At 43.9% G+C, this 26,454-nt stretch overlaps 1 protein-coding gene across 1 annotated transcript in view; it reads right to left on the bottom strand.

Moving 5' to 3' along the window:
- The window catches only part of hydin (HYDIN axonemal central pair apparatus protein), a 1,114,396-nt gene that overhangs the window by 229,603 nt on the left and 858,339 nt on the right, over positions 1-26,454 (bottom strand). The window contains exons 60-62 of the mRNA XM_080187991.1: positions 25,336-25,571; positions 18,582-18,733; positions 1,420-1,606 (exon numbers count right to left, since the gene is read on the bottom strand). Coding sequence (XP_080044117.1) covers positions 1,420-1,606; positions 18,582-18,733; positions 25,336-25,571 — 575 coding nt within the window. The remainder of the gene's footprint in view (positions 1-1,419; positions 1,607-18,581; positions 18,734-25,335; positions 25,572-26,454) is intronic.

The following is a 26,454-nucleotide window of genomic DNA, read 5'->3' as shown; positions in this document are numbered from 1 at the left end:
GGGTGTTGAAATTTGCTGATGACACCAAAATTGGTGGAAAGGCAAATTGCGCGGAGGGTGGGGAGAGTCTACAGAAGGATCTAGATAGGCTGGGCGAATGGGCCAGGAAATGGCAAATGGAATTTAATGTTGGCAAGTGCGAGACGGTCCACTTTGGTAGGAATAATGGTAGGAAGGATTATTACTTACGTGGAGAAAAACTGCAGCAGGCGACGGTGCAGAGGGACCTCGGGGTCCTTGTGCATGAGTTGCAAAAACCCAGCTTGCAAGTGCAGCAGGTGGTCAGGAAGGCGAATGGGATGCTGGCCTTCATCGCGAGGGGGATTGAATATAAAAGTAGGGAGGTCTTGCTGCGGTTGTATAGGGCGTTGGTGAGGCCGCAGCTGGAGTACTGTGTGCAGTTTTGGGCGCCGTACTTACGCAAGGATATTTTAGCCTTGGAGGGAGTGCAGAGGAGGTTTACAAGGCTGATGCCGGAGTTGAGGGGGTTGAGCTATGAGGAGAGGCTGAATAGATTAGGCTTGTACTCGTTAGAGTTTAGAAGAATGAGGGGAGATCTCATTGAGACGTATAAGATGATGAATGGGATGGATAGGATAGAGGTGGAGAGACTCTTCCCGCTCAGAAAGGATAGTAGGACTAGGGGGCATAGCCTCAAGATAAAGGGGGGGCGGTTTAGAACAGAGTTGAGGAGGAACTTCTTCACTCAAAGGGTGGTGAATCTCTGGAATTCTCTGCCCATTGAAGTGGTGGAGGCTGCCTCGCTAAATATTTTTAAGACGCGGGTTGATGGGTTTTTGATGAGAGAGGGGATTAAGGGTTATGGGGAGAGGGCGGGAATGTGGAACTGAGCCACGACAGATCAGCCATGATCTTATTGAATGGCGGGGCAGGCTTGAAGGGCTAGTTGGCCTACTCCTGCTCCTATTTCTTATGTTCTTATGTTCTTATGAGGTGGTATTCCCAGCTGAGACAGATATTCAGCCCCTTTGCATAATGACAGTGTCCAAAAGACAAGACTGTATTACTAACCAGACATTACAGCATGGGAGTTTTATGGTTGTCTGATTAACGAGAAAACCAAAACCTGGGGGAAAAATGAGGTATTCAGACTTCTATCATGTGATTGAACACCCAACTAATGGACATGGTATCGTAGGCACAGAATGCATGAAGCTATAATCACCAATTCATCCTCTTCTCATTCTTCACTTAAACTGGCACATTCTTCCAGAGTAAAGTCATGGGAACAATATAAATTATCTCTTAGTTCTACATCACAATGAGATCATTTTTCTACTGTTAATCATCTCGAGTATCCTCACATGAGAACATTGACACAAGTGTTAAGAATGAAGTTTGTGAAACTAACATATGTGCATTTTACACCAATGCATTACAGAGGGTTCACTATCTTACCTGTGCTGGTAAGGTACCATCATTTCTCAGGACAACAGGCAGCTTCTCTGTTTGACCCAACAGTAAACGTGAATAGATCAGCAAGGGGTTCCCTATCTTATTGCGGAGCAAAGGCTGAAGGACATTGATCCGGGGCAGGTTCCCATCTCCAATTATATCAAATACCAGGGGTTTGGATTTAGGAACACTGGAAAACAAAAGATGAAAAGAAAATTTTTACTGAGAAAACAGAATAAATACATCTTTGATTACTTCAAGCTGTGAAAGTACAACTGCATTTATTTGTCATTCATTCCTTAATACTAATCTTGCACAGCACTTTTGAAAATGTTTAGGTTTTTGCTTCCTGAAATTTCTCTGTTCTTCCTTGCTTTTACCTGAAGTGGTACCTTTACTTGCCTATTGTTTCATGAGTGCTAGTTGCTACCTGCAACTGCACCAAAGTCCTAATTCCATGTGATCTGACTTTCAGTAATAACTTTTCATGCACCACCTTATCAAATGCCTTCTAGAAGTCCAGATAAGTTACGTGTACAGGGATCCCCATTATCCATTTTGTTTGCTACATCTTCAAAGAACTCAAGGAAATTAGTCCAACATAATTTACCCTTCACAAAATCACGTTGACTCTGATGAATTGTGTTTTGACTTTCCAAACGTCCTGTTATTACTTCCTTAATAATGGATTCTAATAATTTCCTAATTTGTCTATCATTTCTTTCTTTCTGCCTCCCTCCCTTTTTAAATAAGGGCATTATATTAATATTTTTCTAATCCATTGGAACCTTTTCCACATCCAGGGAATTTTGGAAATAGATATATTTGTGGTTTGATTACATCAAATCTATTGCACAAAAATTCATTTTTAAAATTCATTCATGAGACATGGGCGTCGGTGGCTGGCCAGCATTTATTACCTATCCCTAATTGCCCTTGGAGACCAGTTCAGAGTCAACCACATTGCTGTGGATCTGGAGTCACATGTAGGCCAGACCACATAAGGACAGCAGATTTCCTTCCCTAAAGGGTATTATTAATCAGGTGTTTTTTTCTCCCAATAATCAACAATGGTTTTATTGTCATCAGTAGATTCTCAATTGCAGATTTTTTTTTATTGCATTCAAATTTCACCAACTGTCATGGGAGGTTTCCAACTCAGGTCCCAGAACATTAGCTGAGTTTCTGGATTAATAGTCCAATGATAGTACTACTGGGCCATTATCTCCCCTACTAGCTTAGCACATTCTATGTTGGTGTTTACATTCCTAATCCACCCTTAAAGAGTGACTTTCATCCTGTTTTTGCTGTTAGAACGGCGACAAAATCGGAGAGATCGCATTCTGCGAGTTTTTTTCCCCACCACTAATGAGAATCTCATTTAAATGTATTTTAATAAATTTAAATACAATTATAAAGACCCCTCCCCCCAGCCATATTTTCAAACTGCACTGATGTGACGTCATGTCGGCAAGGTTTACAATAAGTTCACTCACACATGAGCTTGACCCTGGGATGTCCTGGGGAGGTGTAAAGTTGCGTATAACTCCTGGGAAGAAAGACAAAGCAATGCCAGCCAGCTATGATCATGGGGATGGGGGGGCAGGGGGGTAGCTGCTGAGACCGTGGTGGGGGAAGGTTATATTTTCCTCTGATTGAAGTGCCCTTTAAAAAGACTTCTTTGCTGGTAATATTAGTCCTTGCCCCTTAAAATGGCACTGTGAAACAGTTATTTTCCTTTGACAAAATGCCATAATAACTGGTGAGAAAACCTACCTATTCTCTGGAGAGAAACACACCAATCAGATCCTCACACTTTGTCATTTTTTGATAAGATTCCATCCTTAGCCTTCATACTTGCAGGGTCATAAGAATTTTATAGCATAGAAAGAAGCCATTTGGCCCACTGTGTCTGCACCAGTTCCTGAAAGAGCTACCCAGCTAGGCCCATTCTCCAGTCCAATCTCCATAACCCTCTAAATTGATCACTTTCGGATAGTATCTAGCTCTTTTTTGAAATCACCGATGGAATCCACCTCCACCACTTTCTGAGGCTATACATTTCAACTCAGTAAAGAAGTTTATCCTCATCACCATCTTGAAATTGTGACCCTTTTAAAAACTTCTTGGGTCTCTAGTCTTTTTCTGGAGAAAATAATCCCAGTCCCTACAAACTAAATCATCCTGAATCAGTCTGTAATTCTCCAGTCACTCAGTGTTTGTTTTGTTGTATGATGACCAGAAGATTGCCTTTTACTCTGAAAGGAAAGGACTTGGATTGAGAGATCAGGAGATAAAGCTGGGCCAGTTGCTTTTGATGAAGCCAGCATGAAAACTTTGCACTGTATGTTCATTTAAATGTTATTTTAGAATATGCAGATGATTGGCTTGCATGCCTTCAGCAGGGGGCTTCTGTTCATGTGCGGGAGCAACTCTTAAAGAGGAAGTGCATTTTGGCTGGAGCAGATGCAGGATGTGTCTGAGTAAGAGTGCCTAATGTGTAGAAGGTGCAGCAAATAACACAGTATAGGAGGGAAATTGCTGCATTGGACTGTGGTATACCACCTAGCCCTTCTGAAAAATGTTTTGCTGCATTAAATTTGACTACATGTAGAACAGGCAAAGGTCTACACAAAACATTTTGAGGCTCTGCAAGAAAATGAAATGATGGATTCTGTTCGATGGTTCCCTGAGCAGACTGTCCAATACAGCGAACAAGCATCTAGACTTAGATTGCATGATGGTGAGGAAGGCCCACTATCAGATCCTTCTGACACAGCTGAGGTCTCAATCCCTCTGCACGCCACCCTCAAGAACTTTGTCCAACTCTGCCTGGAATATGCCTTTGCAAAGGAAGTTTGGAAAGACATGTGGTTTTTGTTGAGGTTCATGACTAGAAGTTCTGTGATGCAGTACTCTCTATTCTACAGGTTGTTCCTGGGAAACACGTACCAACATAGACATCATTGGAGGACAATGAAAAATGTTATTTTGTTACTCTGAAACTTGTTAAATTTCCAGTACAAGAGTTGTTCACAATTTGAGTGTTGTAGACTGGCACATTCCAACATCCAGCATTATGTGGTGAGGAACATACTGAAGCTTAGGGTTACTGTCACAAAGGGTCATAAGGCCTCAACCTAAAGTCTATCTACGATAGTATACTGAGAAACTGGAAGCTGTATCTTGGCTAAGGAATGGGCAAATATTGTAAATATCAGGTGTTATTGCAATTTTGTTGAAGAACCTCAGAGTACCATACGCTGTTACCTAAATATGAACATAAGAACTGGGAGCAGGAGTAAGCCATCTGGCCTTTTGAACCTGCTCCGTCATTCAATAGGATCATGGCTTCACTTATCCGCCCACTCACCATAACCCTTGATTCCTTTACTGTTTAAAAATCTATCTTTGCTTTAAAAATATTTAACTGCTTCGCTGGTTTCCAACAAAAAACCAATGGGGTTCAAGGATCAAACTTCTTGAATGCTGCACTAGAAGCCTTGGTGTAAAAGGTGGAGAAGAGGAAAAACATCCTCTATCCACAGGAAAATTGTGGAGGGCGCATGGGTGCAGGATACCTTCCCAGCAAACAGTGCCATGGCAGTGCAAGTAAACAGCTGTTCCAGCCACGCCAGCCATCTAGGCCAAGGACCTGGATACACATCTACTGTCTGCAGGATTGCTGGGGAGTGAGAGTACAGGACATCCTCCCACAGGCAGTTAGCAAGCAGTGGAGGCCAAAGGCTGCCGCAGACATGTCAGCAGTCTAGCGCCAAGAACCTTTATACATTCTGCAAGATCTCATGCCATAAGACCATAAGACATAGGAGCAGAATTAGGCCACTCGGCCCATCGAGCCTGCTCAGCCATTCAATCAGGGCTGATTTTTTTTCTCATCCCCATTCTCCTGACTTTTCCTCATAATTCCCGATCCTCTTAAATGAAGAAACTAGCTATCTCTGTCTTAAAGACACTCAATGACTTGGCCTTTACAACCTTCTGTGGCAAAGATACTGGCCTGGCAGTATCTTGTAAGTTTCAATAAGAACCCCCCTCATCCTTCTGAACTTCATAAGAACATAAGAAATAGGAGCAGGAGTAGGCCATCTAGCCCTTCGAGCCTGCCCCGCCATTCAATAAGATCATGGCTGATCTGTCGTGGCTCAGTTCCACATTCCCGCCCTCTCCCCATAACCCTTAATCCCCTTGCCTACCAAAAACCTATCTACCCGTGTCTTAAATTTATTTAGCGAGGTGGCCTCCACCACATCAACGGGCAGAGAATTCCAGAGATTCACTACCCTCTGAGTGAAGAAGTTCCTCCTCAACTCCGTTCTAAACTGCCACCCCCTTATCTTGAGGCTGTGCCCTTTAGTCCTGCTGTCCTTTCTGAGCGGGAAGAATCTCTCTACCTCTACCCTATCCATCTCCTTCATTATCTTATACGTCTCTATAAGATCCCCCCTCATCCTTCTAAACTCCAACGAGTACAAACCCAGTCTATTCAGCCTCTCTTCATAGTCCAACCCCCTCATCTCCAGTATCAGCCTAGTGAACCTCCTCTGCGCTCCCTCCAAGGCCAAAATATCCTTGCGCAAGTGCGGCGACCAAAACTGCACACAGTACTCCAGCTGCGGCCTCACCAATGCCCTGTACAGTTGCAGCAAGACCTCCCTGCTTTTATATTCAATCCCCCTAGCTTTAAAGGCCAGCATCCCATTTGCCTTCCTGATCACCTGCTGCACCTGCAGGCTGGGTTTTTGCGACTCATGCTCAAGGACCCCCAGGTTCCTCTGTGCCGTAGCATGCTGCAGCTTTTCGCCCTTTAAATAGTAATCCCTCCTACTATTATTCCTGCCAAAGTGGATAACCTCACACTTGCAATGAATACAGACACAGATTCACCACTCTCCAGCTGAAGAAATTCCTCCTCATTTCTGTTTTAAAAGATCGTCCTTTTAGCCTGAGATTGTGCCCTCTGGTTCTAGTTTTTCCTATGACTTGAAACATCCTCTCCAACGTCCACTCTATCCAGGCTTCGCAGTATCCGGTAAGTTTCAATAAGATCCCCCTTCATCCTTCTAAACTCTAATATAAAAGACCCAGAGTCCTCAACCATTCCTCATAACACAAGCTCTTCACTCTGGAACCATTCTTGTGAACCTCCTCTGGACTCGTTCCAAGGTCAGCACATCCTTCCTTAAATATGGGGCCCAAAACTGCTAACAATATTCCAAATGCGGAGTAATGGGGTCTGACTTTATGCAGCCTTATGCAGCCTCAGAAGTACATCCCTACTCTTGTATTCTGGCCCTCTCAACATGAGTGCAAGTGAATGCATCTTTAAATGCCATATCCTACTAACAGCACTAGTCTCCAACACAGCTCAATTCACTACACCCCTATCACCCACCTCCCAACTATGTTTATACCTAACATTCAGAGTTCAGCTCACCCCTTCACCAGCCCATGTTGTAACTTGCACAAACAGCTAGCTATTCAACTGTGATAGCTCCACCACCAACCCATACTGCACCACACTTAGTGAAACATTTCCATCTTTCTTGCAAGACAAGGTGGTTCATTCCAGAAGCAGTAACAGAAAAGCAGCAGGGGAAAGGCATAGCTGGATGTACTTACCCCGTTAAAGGAAAAGTGGACACCAATATAACAAAGGAGTGCTGAGGCCAGCAGCAGGGCTTAAAACAATCAAAGATAATGATATTCTCACACCTAATTCCTTCTCTTCACATCCAACCCAATCAAATTGACAAGTTTCAGATGGTGTAAGAATGCAAATCTTATTTCTTCCCAACAACCTTCCCAACCCCACTCTTGTGCCTTTCTGCTTTAAGAAAGCAAAGCAGCAGTGGATGAGCAAGAAGATAGTGATGAAGAGTAACTACTCATTTGCTGTCATACTCAGTCACCAGCTCCATTCAGCCCATTGAGTCTGCTCCACCATTCAATCATGGCTGATAAGTTTCTCAACCCCATTCTCCTGGCTTTTCCCCTGTAATCTTTGATTTCCTTACCAATCAAGAACCAATCTATCTCTGTTTTAAATATACTCAATAACCTGGCCTCCTCAGCGTTCTGTGGCAATGAATTCCTTAGACTTGCCACCCTCTGGCTGAAGAAATTTCTCCTCACAGAATCCCTACAGTGCAGAAGAGGCCATTTGGCCCATTGTGTCTGCACAAACAACAATCCCTTCCAGTCCCATAAACTCACCTTTTTACTCTGACACTAAGGGGCAATTTAGCATGGCCAATTAACCTAACTTGCATATCTTTGAACTGTTCATCTCGATATTAAAGGATCATCCCACCGTTCTGAAGTTGTACCCTCGGATTCAAGTCACACCTACTAATGGAAATATCTTTCCCACGTCCATTCTATTCAGTATTCTTCAAGTTTCAATGAGATCCCCCTCATCCTTCTAAACTCTGAGTACAGACCCAGAGTCCTCAAAAGCTCTTCATATATTGAGCTTTTCTTTTTTTTTATTATTTCGTGGGATATGGGTGATGCTGCTGGTCAGCATTTATTGTAAAAAGTCTGACAACACCAGGTTTTAGTCCAACCAATTTATTTGATAATAGACTCACAAGCTTTCGAGGTCTCCTAGACCTCGAAAGCTTGTGAGTCTATTATCAAATAAATTGGTTGGACTAAAACCTGGTGTTGTCAGACTTTTTACTGTGTTTACGCCAGTCTAACGCCGGCATATCCACATCAGCATTTATTGCCCATCCCTAGTTGCCCTTGAGAAGGTGGTTGTTAGCTGCCTTTTAGGATCGCTGCAGTCCATGTCCTCTGGATAGACCTATAATGCCATTAGGGAGAGAATTCCAGGATTTTGACCCAGTGACTGTGAAGGCACAGCGATATATTTCCAAGTCAGGATTGTGAGTGGCTCGGAGGGGAACATGCAGGTGGTGGTATTCCCATGTATCTGTCGCCCTTGTCCTTCGAAATGGATGCGGTCGTGAGTTTGGACGTACTTTGGTGAACTGCTGCAGTGCATCTTGTAGATAGTACATACTGCTGCTACTAAGTGTCAGTGGCGGAGGGAGACGTTTGTAGATGTGGTGCCAATCAAGCAGGCTGCTTTGTCCTGGATAGTGTCAAGCTTCTTGAGTGTTGTTGGAGCTGCACCCATCCAGGCAAGTGGGGAGTATTCCATCACACTCCTAATTTGTGCCTTGGAGATGATGGATAGGCTTTGGGGAATCAGGAGGTGAATTACTTGCCACAGTATTCCTAGCTTCTGGCCTACTCTTATAGCCACTGTGTTTATGTGGTGAGTCCATTGAATTTCTGGTCAATGGTAACCCCAAGAATGTTGACAGTGGGGGATGCAATGATGGTAACAGCACTGAATGTCAAGAGACAATGGTTATAGTGTCTCTTATTGGTGATGGTCATTGTTTGGCATTTGTATGGCACAAATGTTACTTGCTACTTGTCAGCAAGGATATTGTCCAGATCTTGTTGCATTTGAACATGACTGCTTCCGTATCTGAGGAGTCACAAATGGTGCTGAACAATATGCAATCACCGGCAAACATCCTCACTTTTAACCTTATGATGGAGGGAAAGTCATTAATGAAGTAGCTAAAGATATTTGGGCCTAGGACCCTACCCTGAGAGACTCCTGCAGAGATGTCCTGGAGCTGAGATGACTGACCCTCCACAACCACAACCATCTCCCTATATACCAGGTCTGACTTCAACCGCTGGAGTATTTGCCCCCGAAACCATTGATTCCAGCTTTGTTAGGCTCCATGATGCCAAACTCGGTCGAATGCGGTCCTGATGTCAAGGGTTGTCACTCTTACCTCTCCTTTCATTCCTGGAATCATTCTCATGAACATCCTCTGGAGGAAGTTCCAGAACTTCTCCACATCCATCCTCAGAAACGGGATCCAGAATTACTCTCAATACTCAAAATGTGGTCTGACCAAAGCCTTATAAAGCCTGAGCAATGTTAGCATTCATTTCAAGAGGTCCAAAATACAAAAGCAGGGATGTATATCCCTGCTTTTGTATTCTAGTCCTCTTGAAATGAATGCTGACATTGCATTTGCCTTCCTAACTACCAATTCAACCTGCATGTAAACCTTAAGAGAATCCTGAACTGGGACTCTCAAGTCCCTTAGTGCTTCTGATTTCTGAATTCTCTCCCTATTTAGAAAATAGTTTATGCATCTATTCTTCCTACCAAAATTCATAACCTCACACAATTCCCCACATTGTATTCCATCTGCCACTTCTTTGCCCACTCTCCTAACCTCAAAGTCCTTCTGCAGCCTCCCTGCCTCCTCAATACTAGCTATCCCTCCACCTATTTTTGTATCATCTGCAAACTTAGCCACAATGCCCTTGATTCCTTCATCTAGATCACTGATGTATAAAATGAAAAGTTGTGGTGCCAACACTGACCCCTGCAGAACACCATTAGTCACTAGCTATCATCCTGAAAAGGACCCTTTTATTCCCCACTCTCTGCCATCTGCCAGTCAGCCAATCTTCTATCCAAGCTAGTACCTTGCCTGTAGTACCAGGAGCTAGAATGGTCCTGGACATGGGGTACGTCAGACATGAATGACTTGCAGCGAGGAAAGTTGGCATGTAGTGTAGGTACCAGCTTACCAGAGGGCAAGGGCACACCACATTCTACTGCAGAGGATACAAATGAGGTTAGATGGATGGGTATATATATATATATATTCAGTGCATTGGTAGATCTGGCAGAAACCTTGTTTACAATGTTAATGTGCATGGAGGATTCCAGCACCAACATGGCACAGGGCTATGCGCAAACTTTGAAGTCATTCTTTGCAATGTAGATCGTGGTTAACTCCATAGCTCAGTAGTTAGAGCACTGATCTTGTAAACTAAGTGTCGCAGTAAAGGAAGGGCTTGAGAATCAGGATTCCTGCACTGTTCCATCAGGAAATGTCTCTGCCAAAATGTGTCCACAAACAGTTGTGTGTACCACATGATGTTTCAGTCAGCAGATTCAAGGGTGCTCATGTGTCAAAAGAGGACTGAGATTTTGATGCCATCATATACTGTATATGAAAACACATATACCCAAGTCTGTGTGTAGCAGTGGAAGTAAAGCATGGTTGCTGTATTGTAAATAATTTGTATTAAATAAAAGGTAAATTGTGGCTATCTCAATGAGAACACTGAGCCTACCCATAATAAAACATTTGATGGCTGATGGTTCAACTATGTTGCAGCACAAGTCACTCAACGTTTGAATACTTCAGTGGAAGTCCACCTTGCTGCCAAGTAAACTCAGACTACTGCCACTATAGCTGCAAATACCTGTGGTCTTATGATGTCACATGATCTGTCCTCATTGCTTGAATTACAGTGGTATTACCCTGTGGTGGCAGCAATGGCACAGTGGATAAAGATCTTGCTGTCCAGCATTTATTCTATTATGCCTTGTCAGTGCCTTGCTGTTCCTGTCCATGTTGAAGTGATACAATCTGCAGTTGGTCCTTAATGGCTCAGAGTTGCTTTTTCATGGCTTTTTCTTTCAGTGTTGTAACCAAGAAGTTGCTTTGTTAATCAATAACAAAGGGAAGGTAAGGTGCGGTACTCTGGGCTAATGAAGAATTGGGTCATGTTGATAATGGACAGCCCGATCAAAAAGAGGAAGTATTCATTACCTCCACCATCCCTCCTCTTTCTCTGCTGTATATCTCATGGCAAGGGATGGTGAGGTTATGCAGCATGCTCTGTCATCAAGTACTGCAGAACGATCATTGTTGTGGAAGTGCTTCTTAAACATGTTTAATGTTCTGCTTGACCACATTTCATACAGCGACATAGCCTTTGTTAACTGCATCCTGCCCATGTATGCATGGGTTACATATCAGTCATGAGTGAAATGTAGTCCAAAAGGAATGCAAATTACTGTACCAATGTCTTGGAGCAAATGGAATAAGCAGCAGAACTTATGAAATCAGGATAAATTCCTTTAGCACCCGCTACAAGTCCCGCAGACTTGGCAGCTATAACAGACAGTACAAAACTTGAAACCCTGCTGCAAATTCAGAAGCAACAAGTAAAAAATCAAACAGCAGCTAATCTGAAATTAATTGATAAGCTTTTAATGGTGCTAGTGGGAAAACTTTATTTTCGGCTGTCGAGGTTTAAAAGAGGGATAGGGAACACTTAAATGGGAAGGGGACACATATTTTAGCTGGGAGGTTGGCTGGAGTGTTAAGGCAGGGTTTAAACTAGTATGGAGGGGGGGGGTGGGGAGGAGAGAGACAGCTCAGGCACTGGGAGTGAGTTGGAGGTCAGGGTAAGTCTAGATGAGAGGAAAATCCCCCAGGAGAAGGAGGATCCAGAGGGCCTGAGGGTCTTAGGTGCATCTGTTTTAATGCAAGGAGTGTGACGGGAAAGTCGGATGAACTTAGGGCCTTGATGTTCGCGAGGAATTTAGATGTGGTGGCAGTGACAGAGACATGGTTAAAGGAGGGGCAGGACTGGCAGCTAAATGTTCCAGGGTATAAGTGTTGTAGGCGTGACAGAGGAGGGTTGAAAAGAGGAAGGGGAGTGGCGCTCTTAGTTAGGGAGCAGATCACAGCGGTGCAGAGGGCGGATATCATGGAGGGGTTGGAAATTGAATCTCTGTGGGTGGAGTTGAGGAATAGGAAGGGGGCCATTACTATGCTAGGAGTGTACTATAGGCCGCCCGATAGCCCGCGGGCAGTGGAAGAGGGTATATGTAGGGACATTTTGGATAAGTGTAGGAAGAATAGGGTTTTTGTAGTGGGAGATTTTAATCTCCCTGGGGTGGATTGGAAGGTGCTTAGAGCTGGGGGGTCTGATGGGGAGGAATTCGTAAGATGTGTATTGGAAGGATCCTTGCAACAGTATGTAGATAGCCCGACTAGAGAGGGGGCGATACTGGATTTAGTTCTGGGAAATGAGCCAGGTCAGGTGGTTGAGGTTGCGGTAGGCGAACATGTGGCTAATTGTGACCACAACTCCGTCTACTTTAGGATACGAATGGAAAAAGATGAGAGCTGTCCTAAGGGGAGGGTGCTAAATTGGGGGAAGGCTAGATACAGCCGGATTAGGCAGGAGCTTAGGGATACAGACTGGGATAGGCTGTTGGAAGGCAAGACCACATTAGGCATGTGGGAGTCTTTCAAGGGAAAACTGCAAAGGGTGCAGGAAAGGCATGTGCCGGTTAGGAGAAAGGATGGGAAAGGTAGGATTAGGGAACCGTGGATTACTAGAGATATAGAAGACCTGGCTAGGAAGAAACGAGAGGCGTATGTCAAGTCTAAGCAGCTGGGAACAGAGAGAGCGTTGGAGGAATACAGAGAGAGTAGGAGGGATCTCAAACGGGGAGTTAGGAGAGCAAAGACGGGGCATGAGATGGCTTTGGCAGGTAGGGTTAAGGAGAATCCAAAGGCGTTTTACTCCTATCTTAAGAACAAAATGGTGGCTAGGGGTAAAATCGGTCCTCTCAGGGACAGATGTGGGGAATTGTGCTTAGAGGCAGAGGGAATGGGGGAGATCCTGAATGAATACTTTGCGTCAGTATTCACAAAGGAGAGGGGCTTGATGTCTAGTACGGTCATTGAGGGAGCAGTAGACCAATTGAAAGATCTATTGATTACCAGGGAAGAGGTGTTAGGGCTTTTAGAGGGCATTAAAACCGATAAATCTCCGGGGCCGGATTGCATTTATCCTAGGCTGCTTAGAGAGGCGAGGGATGAGATTGCTGGGCCTCTGACGCAAATCTTTGTCTCTTCTTTGGACACAGGTGAGGTCCCAGAGGACTGGGGGACAGCGAACGTGGTACCGTTGTTTAAAAAGGGTAGGAGGGATAGCCCAGGTAACTATAGGCCGGTAAGCTTAACGTCAGTGGTAGGTAAGTTGATGGAGAGGATTCTTAGGGATAGGATGTATGCGCACTTGGAGCATTGCAATCTGATTAAGGATACGCAGCATGGCTTTGTCAAGGGGAAGTTTTGCCTTACGAATCTGGTAGAATTCTTTGAGGAGGTGACAAAAATGGTTGATGAAGGACGAGCCGTTGATGTCATCTATATGGATTTCAGTCAGGCGTTTGACAAAGTCCCTCTCGGTAGGTTGGTACAGAAGATTAAAGCTCATGGGATATGTGGTCAGGTATCTAGATGGGTAGAGAACTGGCTTGCAAAGAGGAGTCAGAGAGTAGTAGTGGAGGGGTCTTTTTCTAGCTGGAGGTCTGTCACTAGTGGGGTGCCGCAGGGCTTAGTACTGGGACGTCTTCTCTTTGTAGTGTATATAAATGATTTGGAAGAGGGATTTGGTGGAGTGATCAGCAAATTTGCTGATGACACCAAGATGGTTGGAATGGCAGGGAGTGAGGAGCAGTGTCTGGCAATACAGTGGGATATTGATAGGCTGGTTGATTGGGCAGATACATGGCAAATGGAGTTTAATCTGGATAAATGTGAGGTGATGCATTTTGGCCGGAATAAAGTAGGGGGAAGTTATATGATAAAGGGTAAGCCCGTAAGGAGTATAGAATCGCAGCGAGACCTGGGGGTGCAAGTGCACAAGTCTTTGAAGGTGGCAGTGCAAGTGGAGAGTGTGGTGAAGAAAGCCTATGGTTAGTTGGCCTTTATAGGAAGGGGTATAGAATATAAGAGCTGGAGTCTAATGTTGCAGTTGTACAGAACGTTGGTTAGGCCGCATTTGGAGTACTGCGTCCAGTTCTGGTCGCCTTACTACCGGAAGGACGTGGAGACTCTGGACAGAGTGCAGAGGAGGTTTACCAGGATGTTGCCTGGTATGGAAGGACTAGGGTATGAGGAAAGATTGAAGAAATTGGGGCTCTTTTCCCTTGAAAGACGCCGACTGAGGGGGGATCTAATAGAGGTATATAAGATTATGAAGGGTATAGATAGAGTAAACAGAGGTAAGCTATTTCCTATAATAGAGACACTTAGGACAAGGGGCCATGGACTTAAGGTGAGGGGGGAGAGGTACAACACAGATATTAGAGGGAGGTTTTTCACACAGAGGGTAATGGGGGTATGGAATGCTCTGCCTAGTAAGGTGGTGGAGGCAAACACGCTAGAGTCCTTTAAGAGTAACTTAGACAGGCACATGACTGAGTTGGAGATGGGTGGATATAGGAGATCCTTTTAAATAAGGGTCATTAGCATTGGGGCGTCCCTGGTAATGTAAATGGGTACAGTATGATAATAATGTTTTTTCTCTTTTCATTCACAGGTTTTAAGTTGGTCCACCTCGTGTCCAACAAGGGGCATACACGTGATGGGTCGTACTGGGGCTGCTCTTGGTTGTTCGAGATTGGCCTAGTGCTTCATGTTGTTAGTGTGTGCCTAAACTGGACAAGATACTGGGCAAGACGACAGCTCAGTGACTATCACTGATTGCTGTGCAGATACATGGATTTGGGCCAGTGTCTGTGGGAGTTTGCACATTCTCCCCGTGCTTGCGTGGGTTTTCTCCGGGTGCTCCGGTTTCCTCCCACACCCCAAAGATGTGCTGGTAGGCTGATTGGCAGGAATAAATTGTTCCTAAATCAGTTTCCCTCAATCTGGATGGCCATAAAACATTAGACAGGGGTCGTGGGTAGAGAGGTGGACTGGTGGTGTTGAGATGGCGGCGCGGGTTCGTTGGGCTGAAGGGCCTGTTTCCCAGGCTGATTTTGTTCTTTGTTCTTTGTTCTTTAAGGATATTAGCTTGGAGCTCTGAGCTCTAATGGCAGTTAGCATTAAATTAGCATTACACATTGATTGACGTTATGATGTCTATTCTGAATACTTCATTTTGTCATTTATATTAATGATTTAGAGAAGAATTTAGGGGGCATGGTTAGTAAGTTTGCAGATGACACCAAGATTGGTGGCATAGTGGACATTGAAGAATGTTATCTCTAATTGCAACAGGATCTTGATCAATTGGGCCAGTGGGCTGATGAATGGCAGATGGAGTTTAATTTAGATAAATGCGATGTGATGCATTTTGGTAGATTGAAACGGGGCAGGACTTACTCAGTTAATGGTAGGGCACTGGGGAGAGTTATAGAACAGAGATCTAGGGATATATGTTCTTAGCTCCTTGAAAAGTGGAGTCACAGGTGGACAGAGTGGTGAAGAAGGCATTCGGCATGCTTAGTTTCATCTGTCAACATTGAATACAGGAGCTGGGACATCTTGTTGAAGTTGTACAAGACATTGGTAAGGCCACACTTGGAATACTGTGTGCAATTCTGGTCACACTATTATAGAAAGGATATTATTAAACTAGAAAGAGTGCAGAAAAGATTTACTAGGATGTTACCGGGACTTGATGGATTGAATTATAAGGAGAGGCTGAATAGAACATAGAACATAGAACACTACAGCACAAACAGGCCCTTCGGCCCACGAGTTGCGCCGAACACATCAACACCTACCAATCTATAGACCTATCTATAACCCCCAATCCCATTAAACCCCATATACTCATCCAGAAGTCTTTTAAAAGACCCCAGCGAGTTCGCCTCCACCACCACTGACGGCAGCCGATTCCATTCACTCACCACCCTCTGAGTGAAAAACTTACCCCTAACATCACTTCTGTACTTTCCTCCCCGCACCTTAAATCTGTGTCCTCTCGTAGCGACCATTTCAACCTGGGGAAATAGCCTCCGACAATCCACCCTATCTATTCCTCTCAACATTTTATAAACTTCTATCAGGTCGCCTCTCAACCTTCGTCTCTCCAGGGAAAAGAGTCCCAGCTCCCTCAACCTAACTTCATAAGGTATGCCTCCCAGTCCAGGCAACATCCTTGTAAATCTCCTCTGTACCCTTTCAATAGCTTCTACGTCTTTCCTATAGTGAGGCGACCAGAACTGCGCACAGTACTCCAAATGAGGCCTGACAAGGGTCTTATAAAGTTGCAGCATTACCTCCCGACTCCTAAACTCAATCCCTCGATTAATGAAGGCCAGTACACCATACGCCTTCTTGACCACATCCTCCACCTGCGAGGCCGATTTAAGAGTCCTGTGGACCCGGACCCCAAGATCCTTCTGCTCTTCAACACTACTAAGACTCCTGCCCTTGATAGCGTACTCGTTCATCCCATTGGTTCTGCCAAAATGGACGACTACACATTTATCCGCGTTGAAGTCCATCTGCCACTTCTCCGCCCAGTCCTGCATCCTATTTATGTCCTGCTGCAACTTTTGACATCCTTCCAGACCATCCACAACACCACCGACCTTCATGTCATCAGCGAACTTACTTACCCATCCCTCCACTTCCTCATCCAGGTCATTTATGAAAATGACAAACAGCAAGGGTCCTAGAACAGATCCCTGGCGCACTCCACTGGTGACTGACCTCCATTCAGAAAAAGACCCATCCACAACCACTCTCTGCCTTCTGCAGGCAAGCCAGTTCTGGATCCACAAGGCCAAAGCCCCCTCTGGATCCCATGCCCTCTCACCTTCTCAAGAAGTCTTGCATGGGGGACCTTATCAAACGCCTTGCTGAAGTCCATGTACACCACGTCCACGGCACTTCCTTCGTCAATGTGTTCAGTCACATTATCGAAGAACTCAACTAGGCTCGTAAGGCACGATCTGCCCTTGACAAATCCATGCTGACTATTCCTGATCATGTCAAACCTCTCCAAATGCTCGTAAATCTTGTCCCTCAGAAGCCTCTCCATCAGCTTACCAACCACTGAGGTCAGACTCACCGGTCGGTAATTTCCCAGGCTGTCTCTGTTCCCTTTCTTGAAAATAGGAACTACATCCGCAATCCTCCAATCTTCCGGAACCTCTCCCGTCTCCATTGACGACGCAAAGATCATTGCCAGGGGCTCTGCAATCACTTCCCTCGCCTCCCACAGTATCCTGGGGTACATCCCATCTGGTCCCGGCGACTTATCTATCTTGATAGAATTCAAAAGTTCTAACACATCCTCCTCCTTAATATCCACATACTCAATCTTTTCCATCTGCTGCAAATCTGTCGCAAAATCTCCCAGATCAGCTTCCACTGTGAATAGACTGGGACTTTTTTCTTTGGAGCGTAGAAGGCTGAGGGGTGACTTTATAGAGGTCCATAAAATAATGAGGGGCATAGGCAAGGTAGATAGTCAATATTTTTTCCCCAAAAGTAGGGGAGTCTAAAAGTAGAGGGCATAGCTTTAAGGTGAGAGGGGAGAGATACAAAAGTATCCAGAGGGGCAATTTTTTCGCAGCGGGTGGTGAGTGTCTGGAACGAGCTGCCAGAGGTGGTAGTAGAGACGAGTAAAATTTTATCTTTTAAAAAGCATTTAGAAAGTTACATGGATACAAACGGTATAGAGGGATATGGTCCAACTGCAGGCAATTGGGATTAGACTAGGGGTTTTAAAAAAAAGGGTGGCATGGACAAGTTGGGTCGAACGGCCTGTTTCCGTGCTATAAACCTCTATGATTCTATGACTCTAGGCACATGCAGCCTGTGCAAGCTAACAACCTAACCAAGACAACATTTGGAGTCACCTGGACCAGATGTGTGCATGAACATAATAACATAAGAACATAAGAAATAGGAGCAGGAGTAGGCCACCTAGCCCTTCGAGCCTGCCCCGCCATTCAATAAGATCATGGCTGATCTGTCGTGGCTCAGTTCCACATTCCCGCCCTCTCCCCATAACCCTTAATCCCCTCTCTTATCAAAAACCTACCAACCCGCGTCTTAAATATATTTAGCGAGGTAGCCTCCACCACTTCAACGGGCAGAGAATTCCAGAGATTCACCACCCTTTGAGTGAAGAAGTTCCTCCTCAACTCCGTTCTAAAACGCCCCCCCTTTATCTCGAGGCTGTGCCCTCTAGTCCTACTGTCCTTTCTGAATGCCATTTTGAAACAAAAACAATGCAACAAAAGCATCAAAGTACCCATGTCATACGACTGAATTTCATATATAAGTATCAGCTGATCTAAATTCAATACACATTTAATATTACTTTCCTAATTATATATTTTTTTAGAATTCCAGTGCTTTGTTTGCACTTTTTATGACTTTGTCAAGTTGTGTAATTATTCTTAATCATTTATGTATCTGTTCTGTCCCATCAATTGACAATATAATTTCTATAGACCATGGGTATACCCAGGTGTTGGTTCCACAACAGCTTCAAATATGCACTGGTAGTTCTGCATTGTTTGAGGAGTGAACGTAACAACCACAAACTTATGGTCATAACTCGAAATGTTCAGCCGGGTGGGTGCCACATCAAAAATATCACCAATGCGAGCAGCAGCCTGCAAGACAAAAACAAAATGATGGTGAACCAAAAATTATTGTTGGAATTTTAGAGACAGCTAAATACGGCAGATGCTGGAAATCATAAAACCAGAAAATGCTGGAATTACTAGCAGGACAGGCAGCATCTATAGAGAGAATGAGTGTTAAGGGGCCATATTTTTGTGTCTCAGGAAAGGTTTGGAATCATATACTCCCTATATAATCCGAATAATGCAAAAAGAAGCCATTAGGCACATCAAGTCTGCACTGACTCTCTGACAGAGCATCTTACTTAGGTTTGGGCCGAGAACTGGTAAATGGAATTTAATGTTGGCAAATGTGAGGTTGTCCACTTTGGTAGGAATAATGGTAGGAAAGACTATTACTTACGTGGCGAAAAACTGCAGCATGCGACGGTGCAGAGGGACCTCGGGGTCCTTGTGCATGAGTCGCAAAAACCCAGCCTGCAGGTGCCGCAGGTGGTCAGGAAGGCGAATGGGATGCTGGCCTTCATCGCGAGGGGGATTGAATATAAAAGTAGGGAGGTCTTGCTGCAGCTGTATAGGGCACTGGTGAGGCCGCAGCTGGAGTACTGTGTGCAGTTTTAGTTGCCGCACTTACGCAAGGATATTTTGGCCTTGGAGGGAGTGCAGAGGAGGTTTACTAGGCTGATACCGGAGTTGAGGGGGTTGAACTATGAGGAGAGGCTGAATAAACTAGGCTTGTACTTGTTAGAGTTTAGAAGAATGAGGGGAGATCTCATTGAGACGTATAAGATGTTGAATGGGATGGATAGGATAGAGGTGGAGAGGCTCTTCCCGCTCAGAAAGGACAGTAGGACTAGGGGGCACAGCCTCAAGATAAAGGGGGGGCGGTTTAGAACAGAGTTGAGGAGGAATTTCTTTACTCAAAGGGTGGTGAATCTCTGGAATTCTCTGCCCGTTGAAGTGGTGGAGGCTGCCTCGCTCAATATTTTTAAGACGTGGGTTGATAGGTTTTTGATAAGCAAGGGGATTAAGGGTTATGGGGAGAGGGCGGGAATGTGGAACTGAGCCACGACAGATCAGCCATGATCTTATTGAATGGCGGGGCAGGCTCGAAGGGCTAGATGGCCTATTCCTGCTGCAATTTCTTATGTTCTTATGTTCTTATGTTATGTTCCACCCCCTCACCCCAACACATGCATTTACCCACGAATCCTCCTAACTTGCACACCTTAGGACACAAAGGGGCAATTTAATATGGCCAACCCACCTAATGTGTACATATTTGGACCGTATATAGGAATCAACAAAACTGAGACTGTGGGTCCAAAAATCTTAATTTCCCCTTCAAAAGAACCCCACAAACATCCCATAGGGATCCCATCTCACAGAGGAGATGTTAGGAGTAAGTTTTTCACTCAGAGGGTGATGACTGAGTGGAATTGGCTGCCATTTGTGGTAGTGGAGGCGAACTCGTTGGGCTCTTTTAAGAGACTTCTGGATGAGTACGTGGGATTTAATGGGATTGAGGATTATAGATAGGCCTGGTAGGTAGGGATACGATCAGCGCAACTTGTGGGCCGAAGGGCCTGTTTGTGCCGTAGTGTTCTATGTTCTAGGTAGACCCCACACACACACAGACAAACTTGGGCCTTGAAAGAAAATATAACACATCACACCTTGAGAACCTTGGAGGATGTCTGCTGAGGAGTTAGAAACATTTTGACTGCTTAGCGCAAAATATTTTGACAGCTTCAAATGTCATTATTAGATGCTGTGAATAGGTTATCTATGTTTTTACTGCAGTAATCGAATATAAGGTTCTGCACCATAAAAGTAAATTGATCACTGCATTGACTAATATTGTGCAAGGATTGGGATGCACTGCATACTTTAATCAATGCAAGAAATATTATGTATACAAACTTGGAGAAAACAGTGCTTGAATCATAAGAACATAAGAAATAGGAGCAGCAGTAGGCCATCTAGCTCTTCGAGCCTGCCCCGCCATTCAATAAGATCACGGCTGATCTGAAGTGGATCAGTTCCACTTTCCCGCTTTCTCCCCATAACCCGTAATTCCCTTGTCTATCAGAAATCTATCTACCCGTGACTTAAATATATTCAGCAAGGTAGCCTCCACCACTTCAATGGGCAGAGAATTCCAGAGACTCACCACCCTTTGAGTGAAGACGTCCCTCCTCAACTCCGATCTGAACTGTCCCCCCCTTATCTTGAGGCTGTGTCCTCCAGTTCTGCTATCCTTTCTAAGCGGGAAGAATCTCTCTGCCTCTACCCTACCTACCCCCTTTATTATCTTTTAAGTCTCTATAAGATACCCCCTCAGTCTTCTAAACTCTAACGAGTACAGACCCAGTCTATTCAATCTCTCTTCGTAGGCTAACCCTCTTATCTCCGGTATCAGCCTTGTGAACCTTCTCTGCACTCCCTCCAAGGCCAATATATCCTTTCGCAAATGCGGCGACCAAAACTGCACATAGTACTCCAGTTGCAGCGTCACCAGTGCCCTGTACAGTTGCAGCAAGACCTCCTTGCTTTTATATTCTATCCCCCTCACTAAAAAGGCCAACATTCCATTCGCCTTCTTGATCACCTGCTGCACCTGCAGACTGGGTTTTTGCGATTCGTGCACAAGGACCCCCAGGTCCCTCTGCACCATAGCATGCTGCAGGTTTTCACCCTTTTTAATAATAATGCCTCCTACTATTATTTCTACCGAAGTGGATAACCTCACATTTGCTAACATTATACTCCATCTGCCAGGTCCTCGCTCAGCCTATCCAGATCTCTCTGCAGACTTTTCGCGCCTTCCACGCAATTTGCTTTTCCACTCATGTTTGTGTCATCAGCAACATGAATCATGTTCTGAAGTTATTTAAATATGCTGGCTTTTTTAAAATTTCAGAACAAAATAGCCAAAAAGCATGGGGGACAGATGAGATGGCATGGATGGTGAGTAGGAATATAGGTACATTGAAGTAGAAGAGGGCCATTCAGCCCACTGAACCTGTTTTGCTATTCAGGACAATAATGGCTAAGTGGCTTCCCCCTTATTTTGAAATTGCATCCACTAGTTCTGGATTCTTCAAGCAGGAAACATCTTACAAACATCTAACTTGGCTATTGTATGATACGTGTTATATGTATATAGCGTTTAGGGTATGTACAGCCCCTCTGAATGTGGACAGGTGACCTCTGGGGTAATTAGCTCCTCCCATTGTGGAATCCAGTTAAACAACTTTAAACTCAATGTGGAATAGTGCACAACTACAATAAAGAGCTTCCCTGTGTTTAAGTCAACCTCATGGTTCTTTGTGCACAATACTGCATGCATATTACTGGTGTGATGATACTTGCCTTTAAGAAATGTATTTTAATCATGTTTCTCCTCAGGATGTTTCAGCAGTCCCTGGGATTTTGGTCAGCACAGTATTGCTAAAGTTGGAATTCTTTACTGTTACTGAGGCAATATAATTGACATCATGGTAGTTTTAATCTGAACTAATGCAGTGTTCTGTGGTTTTAATGTTCTCCTGGGATTGCAGAGAGTTTGATTTGGGGTAATTGACCGGTCAGGTGATATGCCTGGGAGAGCTATTTTCCACAGTGCATTCTAGTTTTAGTTTTGATGTTTCTCTCAGCTTCTGAAAACCAATGATTTTACCCCTCTCTGGAGTTTGAGATTTGATGTTTAAATGTTACTGTGTTGGAAGCAGCCAGAGACTGGGTTTACCTCCTGAGGTTTTGCTGTTTGCGGATACATCTGGCTCTGAAAACTGCTGTTGGGTTCATTGTCCAGAAGTGTTATTAAGCTGAAAATCCAGCAGCACGTGAACATATTTCACAGAATATTACAATGCAGAAGAAGCCCTTTGGCCAAATGAGTCTGCACTGACATATGAAAGGTCTTGACCTGCCCACCTAATCCCACTTGGCCCATAGCCTTGAATGTTATAGTGTGCCAAGTTCCCATCCAGATACTTTTTAAAGGATGTGAGGCATCTCGTCACCGCCACCCTCCAGGCAGTGTATTCCAGACCATCATCACCCTTCGAGTAAAAAGGTTTTTTCTCAAACCCCTCTAAACCTTCCACTCCTGACTTTTAACTTGTGTCCCCTCGTAACTGACCTTTCAACTAGGGGGAACACCTGTTCCCTATCTACCCTGTCCATGCCCTTCATAATCCTGAACACCTCAATTAGGTCACCCCTCAGTTTTCTCTGCTCCAGAGCAACAATACAAGCCCATCTAATCTCTCTTTATAACTTAAATGTTCCATCTAAGGCAATATCTTGATGAATCTCCTCTGTATCCCTTCCAGTATGATTACATTCTTCCTATAATGTGGTGACCAGAACCGCACACAGTACTCCAACTGTGGCCTCACCAAAGTTCTATACAACTTCACCATGACCACTCTGCTTTTGCAATCTATACCCCAAATGAAAAAGACGAGTGTGTCATATTCTTTTTCACCACCCTGTTAACATGCCTTTTCACCTTGTTATTGCGCTAATAATGCTGAAGAAGGGTGTATGTCCATGGGATATTGTTTTACATTGGAACTACAGAGATAACTAGGTGTTAAGAGTTATACTGTGTCATGTTTAAGTTGTGTAACTGGTAGGAGTTATGCTAATTCTTTTTGTTATATTAAAATAAGTTCTTCAATAAACTTTGCATGATAAAAGCTTCCTAGTGGGTCATTTGAATCATACCTGAAGTGAAACACCTTATACACACACTAATGTCAAAATCAAATGTAAAACCTAGCGTCTAGACTAATTTCACAAAATAGTTTGGAGTTTTTGGCCTGAGTCTTAACAAATGGGGGCTCATAAGAACATAAGAAATAGGAGCAGGAGTAGGCCATCTAGCCCTTCGAGCCTGTCCCGCCATTCAATAAATAAAATCTATATGTTATATTTGGTTTGGGATTATTGGACTCAAAGACAGCACACAGTGAATATATTTGTTTTCTTTTCTGGTGTTGTATTCAGTTTAAGTAGGGAGTGTGTTGTGGCGTAATGGCTCTTTTAGTGGATAAGTGTTTCCTAATGTTGAAAAAGTCACTCAAGGTGGTTTACAAAAGGCGATTAAAACAAAGCCTTTAGAATAGGCAAAAACACTACTGTTGACATTACCTGAAGGGGTGAGGAAGGCAGTGATAATTGTGGTGACAGCTCAGCACTTAAATTTGCCAGAAACACAGCCATAGTCATTGGAAATGGCTAGAATTCAATTACAAATGAAACTGCTAGAACATAAAACTAATTAAAACAGTTTGACTTGCAACAAAAAAATGAAACTGCTAGAATCACAGATAAGGAAACAAAAAATGGAAAGAATAGCCCCAGCAGAGGAAAAGGAAACAGAAAGAAATGCGAACTTCTGAAACTGGGACTGAAAAGTGCACATCAACTTAACATAGCGGAGGTAAATGGAAAAGTTGAATGTGGTGATGAGGACAGCGAGGAAGAATGAAAACGTCATAGTCAAAGGCGTGGTGTGGATCTGTTTAAATATGTCCAAGCATTGCCAAGGTTTGATGAGAAGGGTATAGAAGCTTTTATCATTTCATTGAGAAAGTACCTAAACAAATGAAATGGCCACAGACCAAGTGGGTATTATTGATTCAAACAAAGTTGGTAGGTAGAGCTAGTGAGTTGTTTGGATCACTATCTGGCAATGAAAGCAGAATGCCAGCGATGTGGCAGGATAGGCCACAGGGAGTGGAATTCCTGGACACGAGAGGCTCAATGTTGCAAGTTCAAGCAAGTTGATCACATTGCCCGATATTGCTAGGTGCAATTAAGCCCAGAGAGAGCAAAACAAAATGTCCGTGTTGCCAGCCATGGAGAGGATAAGGAGTCAGGTCTGCAGAGGAAGCAGTCAGTCCTGAGAAACAAGAGTTCAAACGGAATATTCTGTCGTTATGGGGCGAAATTGATTGTTTCTGGGTTCTCCCTAACTCGGTGCTCTCTAAACCAGGCTCTGTGGGGCATGCATCACATTGTGCACTCGGACACTGACATCCAACTGCAATACTTCCCTTGCAGCTTATTCCATTGAAGTTGCCTTCTCCAAAGCAGACTTAAACTCTAAATTCCTTTCAACTTATAACCTCCTCTGGATGGCTTCATACTGGAGGCCACAAACTAGCCAGTCCAATAAAGTATCCAGGAGCATGTTTCTGAACTCTCAGAACTCTGCCACCTCTTCAAAGATGCCACAAACTGAGCAACAGACTCCCCTTAGAGTGGTCACATTTAGTATGGAAGGGAAAACTATGAAAATGGCAGCTGATATAGGGGTGGAGGTGGTCTTCATACCCAAATCAAGAAGTTAAAAGCCCTGCCACTAAAGCCTGCCAAGATCACATTGCAAACATATACAGACCATGTGTACCCATCAAAGGTTATGTACTGGTAAAGTTACAGATGACTAATGTGCAGAATTACCACTTTGTGGTAAAAGGTAAATGTCCTGCGTTATTCGGATACTCTTGCTTACAGAAGTTTAAATAGAACTGGGGCATGGTTAATAGGCTGGTGAACCCAACGAGGTTAGGGTTAGAGCTTGCACATTTTTGGTGACTTCAATCTGCTCTTACCTTGTTAGAAACTGGTTTTACTGATGCCAACACATCAGCAGCTACTTTGCCTGCATTGATGATCTTGAAGCGAGCTTCAGCCAGATCCCCCACAAGTATATTATGGAAAAGGAATTTCCTCTCATCTTCCACATAGATTCCACCACGTGCAATGTTCTCCAGGCACTGGTGTATATTAATGTTCTGGCAAATAAGATGCTCCTCAAAGATAGAAGCTACATCATCCACACTAATACCTGGGCAAGCAATGGAAACCAATTAGTCTATAGCAAAGGAAGAGCAGGTTTAACATAGAATAATGCACAAACAATTGGTTGCTTGCGAAGTATCATCTGAAGGCAGTTAGGAAACATTTCAGAAGTGTGCAAGTCAAATCTACTTATACAACAAATCTAGATGCATCCATTTGCAACTTAGAAAACCTAGAAGTGTACCCATTTCTCCAAGGCACTTGGGTTAAATTTCCTCAGAGTTTGCCCATTAATTTAAACTTCAATTTTACATGAACTCAGGGATAAAAGTGATACTTTTGTCCACTTGCCAACCAATCAACACTCTCTTCCCAGGCATTATGAATTGTTGTTCCCTTTACAGTTGAAATTCTTACAAGTATGTTCTGACAAGTACAAGACAAAAAGCTTCAAAAACATGCCTCTGTTTTTCAGCAATTCTCAAGTTCTGTACGAACAATGAATATTTGTATTCCTGAGACAAAGATACATCAAATACCAAATCTGGGACATCACCAACATTGTTTGAGTCACAGCTAAGGTAAGCTATCTATCAAATTTCTCCCACAGTGTATTGAGCTCAAAGTTGCTCCAGTGTTCATTTCTAAGTATATTGATTAAAACTAAAGTGTCACACCAACCTCAATTGAAGAAGTGTTTATGCAGGATATGATTGAACAGGTTGGTAGTTGGGTTACTAATTTACACTGCACTTGGTCTGAAGTGCAGACTTCTTTCATTTTTTTGGTTTGACTGCACCATAAACAACATATATTTGAAACATGCTGTAAATGCACTTAAGCAGAAGTATTTGGCAGTGCAAATAATGATGCTGCCAAGCATTTAGTGATCTCTCTGACCATGTACTCTTAGAGAGTGAGCAGGTTAT

Source organism: Carcharhinus amblyrhynchos, chromosome 4 (genome assembly GCF_965287045.1).
Source record: "Carcharhinus amblyrhynchos chromosome 4, sCarAmb.v2.hapA, whole genome shotgun sequence".
In the NCBI taxonomy this organism is placed as follows: domain Eukaryota; kingdom Metazoa; phylum Chordata; class Chondrichthyes; order Carcharhiniformes; family Carcharhinidae; genus Carcharhinus; species Carcharhinus amblyrhynchos.
This window is presented reverse-complemented; position numbering and strand designations above follow the sequence as displayed.